This window comes from Syngnathoides biaculeatus, chromosome 1 (genome assembly GCF_019802595.1).
Source record: "Syngnathoides biaculeatus isolate LvHL_M chromosome 1, ASM1980259v1, whole genome shotgun sequence".
NCBI classification, from domain to species: Eukaryota; Metazoa; Chordata; class Actinopteri; order Syngnathiformes; family Syngnathidae; genus Syngnathoides; species Syngnathoides biaculeatus.
In genome coordinates, this window is record NC_084640.1 from 13,338,925 (window position 1) to 13,344,312 (window position 5,388).

The following is a 5,388-nucleotide window of genomic DNA, read 5'->3' on the forward strand; positions in this document are numbered from 1 at the left end:
GTTCGAGGGTGGATTCCGCCTAGCTGGGATAGGATTCGGTGTGACGGTCTGAGGGCTCTCCCCCCCCCCCCCCGTGCTGAAAAGTCTCCTTGCGATGAATGCGCATGCGTTACGAACAGGGGGAACTCTGGGTACGGGAAGACGCTTACTGGGAAATCTCCCGGTCTCATCGTTCCCCTTCTTCTCCATAGAGGTGGCTAACATACGTTATGTCCTAACGTTGAAGCAAAAATTGATAAAAAGATGAACACACATGAATATGAACACTCGGCGACAAGTTGCCGATTGGCGCATGTCTCAGCGCGGATGGGGATGTTTCAGACTGGCCGGAAGTTTTGCAAAATATAATCACGAGGAGACTTTTCAGCACCGGGAGCGCTCAGACCGTCGCACCGGCACTCCCGCGACCCCGTTTGAAGATAAGCGGCTCGGATAAAATGGACGCTCACGCCCAGTCGTAGAATTTCGTCACTCTGGCGCACCCCAGCGAAAATAATCACACTCGTCGTGCTGAGACGTGCTCAGATGACAGCCTGAAACGTTCTCATACATACTGAAAGAAACGTGCCGAAATTTGTCTTTCAGTCGTGTGTGAGAGCTTGTTGTTGAGGTTGTGCGGAAAATCAAATTGATATCAAATCGATTGATTGGTCGTCTGTTTTTTTTTTTTTTTTTTTACGAAGCCGATCGGAAGGGGTAAAAATAGCTCGAGAGCAAAGCTATAAATGCCCTTAAAAATGTCTCGGATATGTTGGGAAACGCCGCCCGTTTCCTCATTCCGCAAACGCCGTGCGGCGTAACTTGTGACCGATGTCGAAAGTAGGAATGTGTTTCCTTTTTACGACGACGAGTGAAAGTAGTGAGGTGGGACGAATTTGAGTAGGCTTGTTTTGTTCAAATCGATCAGTCTAATGCTTTGTTGCGGAAAGGAAGATTCATTTCTGCACGATACTCGCCTGGAGTCAGCTCATTGTTGTGTTTATTGCGTCACTCGTGGGCGCTTAGTCCTTTGAAAAGGAGTTTGGGAAGATGGCGGACCGCAGGCAAGAAAAGGGGAATTCCAGTGGTCCCCAGCCACTTCTTCCAGTTCTTCCGAAAGGGTCCCGAGGCGTTCCCAAGCCAGCCGAGAGACGAAGTCTCTCCAGCGTGTCCTGGGTCGTCCTCGGGATCTCTTTCCAGTGGGACATACCCGGAACACCTCACCAGGGAGGCGTCCGGAAGGCATCCGGATGCCCCAGCCACCTCATCCGGCTCCTCTCAATGCGGAGGAGCAGCGGCCCGACACTGAGCCCCTCCCTGATGACCGAGCTCCTCACCCGTACTCTAAGGGAGAGCCCGTTAGTATCTTTCGGTCACGACTCACAGCTCATGTTTATTAGGTGGGCGATGGAACATAGATCGAGAGACTGAGAGATTGAAGACTCAGTGACGATATATCAAATATGACTAAATACTTTACACTTCGTAGTATACTTGTGTCTCCATTTCTGTTGGCGGCGTATCGATTTTGGGGCGTTTCCCAGGGCAGTTACTTGTTTACCGAACGAAATGATTGTCGTCCGTGAAACTGTTGGCCCTCTGGATGAGTAGACGTGAATGAAATACATTTTTTGTTAGTCACAAAGCAGGCTGACAAAAATATTGTGTTGCCACAGCAGTGAGTTGCGTGTGTGCGCAGTGAGCTTTGGGGTTAGTGACTGTGAGTCACAGCAGCCCCCACCACGAAAAAATGCTCGCGAGGGGGGGGGGGAACAAATGTACACAGTGACTCGGACCGGATGGTTTGATAAACTTTTCAGAACCTTAGTAAAGTTTAGCAAGACGGGGGAAAGTGAAACAATATGTGGGTGTAATGAAGAAAAAGTTCTTTTTTTCGGGTTACACAACGGAACGCCGTTTGAAAAGCGGAAGTGGCGTCAAAGTGAAAAAGGAACCCGGGAGGAAGGAGGAGTGACGGATGAAAGGAGCATCGGCGAGGGAGGGATGACGGAGGGTGTGGTGGAAGTATAAAGCCGTCCGCGCGGCCGCTTCCTCATCACTCCATCCCTGCAACTCTCGAACTCCGCCGTACGTTCAGACACTCCGACTCAGGTGAGTGGAAAATCCCGCTGACGGGAAAAGTCGCCTGACCCGTCAACGGAGTTTGCAAAAGGGGCGTTTGCCTTTTTTTTTTTTTTTAATGTTATTGTCGGCTTTGCGGGGGGCTTGCCGTGATTACATAACTTGCATCGCCTAGTTTTTGCACAGATGACCACACCCGACGAAAGGCAGCAGGAATGCGAAACACCAAATCGCCCGAGACTCGTTTTTTGTTTTTTTTTTTCCTTCCGCCTTTTTTGTTCTGAGCACATGCAGCTTTTAACCCTGCGTTTGCTCCCCTCCCGATTCCAATTCCATCAGGTCAAGTCTCGACGGCTACGACTGAAACTGAGCGAGGATTCTCCTGCGGACCGCTACAGTCGTCAGGGTCCTACCGGGGGTTAAAAAGCGGGTTCGATCTTGAAAAGTAAAACGAGCACCCCTTCCAAAAGAATAATTAAAAAAAAAAAAAAAAGACCGAGTAGTGTTTTAGACAAAAGCGTTGTTGTTTGACGCTCTTTTTGCCACGCCAAGCCACGCCCCTCAATTTGAGGATATAATAAACAAAAGCTCTTTTTGGTAACGCGCCAACGTGTTTCCGCACCACAAGGCCTCTCTCGTGGTCCCAGCGGGGAGGGAACATGCACAGGCGGCGCTTGGCAAACTAGGCGGAGCCATCGCGTTCAAAGACAGGATTGGACTGTACCAACTTCTTAATCCGGTGCTGCGGCGCCAAAGGGGGAGGAGATTGCGAGCGTCACCGAGGGATAAGCGGCGGCACGTTTGGGGTGCAACGACTTTCACGCTACCTGGAGAGAATCAATATAAGCATTGACATAACCGTGCCAGCAAATTCATTTCTGCAACGGGCAGAAAAAAATAGATAAAATGATGAAGTATATTCTCAAAAATGTGCATTTTTAAACGTTGCGTAGCAACCACCATGGGTGAGGTCCAGGGCGCCATCTTTTTGCTCATCAATGCCTTCGAAAAGTACGCCGGCACGGACGGCGACAAGAGCACGATGAGCAAAGGGGAGGTGAAGGAAATGTTCAAAAAGGAATTCGGGATGGAGCTGGAGGTGAGCGACCGACGCGGCACTCCGGCGAATCGATAACAAACGCGCCCGTTTTAAATCGTTCCCGCTTGTGCGTCGAGCAGAAGGCCAAGGGCCAGGAGGGCATCGACAAAATCTTCAAGGATCTGGACTCCAACAGCGACAACAAGGTGGACTTCCAGGAGTTCGTCTGCCTCGTGGCTTCCATCGCGATGGTCTTGCATGAATGTGTGGCCCATTAATAGAGTTGAGAACTCCAAAACACCAACAAAGACATCCATCGTGTTTTACAATAAACCCCATTAAAGTACTCAACCTGTGTTATGTGTGTTTTATGGAATCGCCGCACAAGCATAATTCATCTTTTACTTGAGTCGTTGATAAAAAAAAAAAAAAAAAATTGGGGTACTTGGCTGAAACTAGCCCGGGCACTCTTGATCCAATCAGTATGCGAGCCAGAGAAGAACAGTGTATCAATACCGTATCGTGAGCTGTTTTGGCTTTTCCGTCTGCGCACTGTGTGTGTTTGTTTAATAACTGTCCCAATTCTCTACATAGACAAAAGTGCAGCATAGATGAAGTGGAAAGGATGAATGGCCTGAAGCCACAACGATGAATGGGAGTAGATACAGTCGATGTCGGCCAGCGCTAACCTTGAGACAAAGCTACACTGTGTCGCCACCCACCCAATTTCAGAGTCGCTTATCCTCACGAGGGTCGCGGGGGGTGCTGGAGGCACCCCGAACCGGTCCGCCAGTGAGTCGCAGGGAACATAGACGCCCTCGCTGAGTGGGAACTGAACACACAGTGTACCGCTCCACTGTCAGTGGCTCACCCTGTGTTGTAAAAAAATATATATTTCTCACAATCTTATAAAAATGTGCATAATAAACATTGATTTTTTTTTTTTTTTTGCACTTAAGGACAGGAGTTGAATCAAATGTTGCGAAAGTAAACTGATACCTTGACTTATGAGTGACCCGATTTAGGCATTTTTGAGACACAAGTAGTCACTTTGCTGATTTTCCAGTATTTTTATTTTTTGGTCTTGAGTGTCGACCAAAAACAGTTTCAGTTTCAGAGGGAAGCAGCGAACCTCACAACAAGAAGTAACGTCCGCAGAGTCCAAGCGGAAGTACGGTTTGCTTCCGCTCCCAGTTGAAGTTTACAGTAAAACCAAACATAAACGAGAGTATTACATGTTGGGTTTTTGCCACATGACTAAAGTCTGCTACCTTAATGCTAACACAAGAAATGCCACAGATAGGATAAGAAGCCAAGCATTACTTCTACACAGGCGTAGTTACGGGCGGCACGGTGGTTTCAGCTGGTAAAGCGTTGGCTTCACAGTTCTGAGGACCCGGGTTGGATCCCGGCCCCGCCTGTGTGGAGTTTGCATGTTCTCCCCGTGCCTGCGTGGGTGTTCTCCGGGTGGGCACTCCGGTTTCCACCCACATCCCAAAAACGTGCAACATGAATTGGACACTCGAAATTGCCCCTAGGTGTGATTGTGAGTGCGGCTGTTTGTCTCTATGCGCCCTGCGATTGGCTGGCGCCAGCACTCCCCGCGACCCTTGTGAGGATAAGTGACAAAGAAAATGGATGAATGCTTGGTTACGAGACCTCAATTACAGATTACATTGGATCATTGTAAAGGCATATAGAGTGGGTTTTTTTTTATTCTTATTAAATAAAACGTTATCCCCTTGAAAAAAAATCATGTTTTTTTCCCCCACTCATTAAATAACGTTACCCCCTAAAAAATCATGTTTTTTTTCATTATTATATAGTACGTTACCCCTAAAAAAAATTATATATTTTTTCATTATTATTAAATAGCATGTTACCCCTAAAAAAAATCATGTTTTTTTCATTATTATATAGTACGTTACCCCTAAAAAAATTATATATTTTTTCATTATTATTAAATAGCATGTTACCCCTAAAAAAAAATCATGTTTTTTTCATTATTATATAGTACGTTACCCCTAAAAAATGTATATATTTTTTCATTATTATTAAATAACACATTACCCCTAAAAAAAAAAAAATCACGTTTTTTCCCCCCATTCTTATTAAATAACACGTTTCCCCCTAAAAAAATATATATATATTTTTTTCATTATTATTAAATACCACGTTACCCCCGAAAAAATATCCCGTTTTTTTTCCATTATTATTAAATAGCACGTTACCCCCCCCCCAAAAAAAATGTGTTTTTCCCCATTCTTATTAAAAACCACGTCACCCCC

At 46.4% G+C, this 5,388-nt stretch overlaps 1 protein-coding gene across 1 annotated transcript; it reads left to right on the top strand.

The window, feature by feature from the left end:
* The first annotated feature begins 1,932 nt into the window (after positions 1 to 1,932).
* Positions 1,933 to 3,456, top strand: LOC133499841 (ictacalcin-like). Its single transcript, XM_061818219.1, has 3 exons — positions 1,933 to 2,091; positions 3,015 to 3,160; positions 3,241 to 3,456. The coding sequence occupies exons 2-3, from the start codon at positions 3,023 to 3,025 to the stop codon at positions 3,376 to 3,378; spliced, it is 276 nt and encodes a 91-aa protein (XP_061674203.1). The 5' UTR covers positions 1,933 to 2,091; positions 3,015 to 3,022; the 3' UTR covers positions 3,379 to 3,456.
* Positions 3,457 to 5,388: the final 1,932 nt, after the last annotated feature.

Coding starts and splice junctions, on each gene's coding strand:
- LOC133499841 (XM_061818219.1), top strand. CDS start 3,023: ATGGGTGAGGTCCAGGGCGCCATCTTTTTGCTCATCAATGCCTTCGAA. Junction 3,161..3,240: donor AATTCGGGATGGAGCTGGAG/GTGAGCGACCGA, acceptor TGCGTCGAGCAG/AAGGCCAAGGGCCAGGAGGG.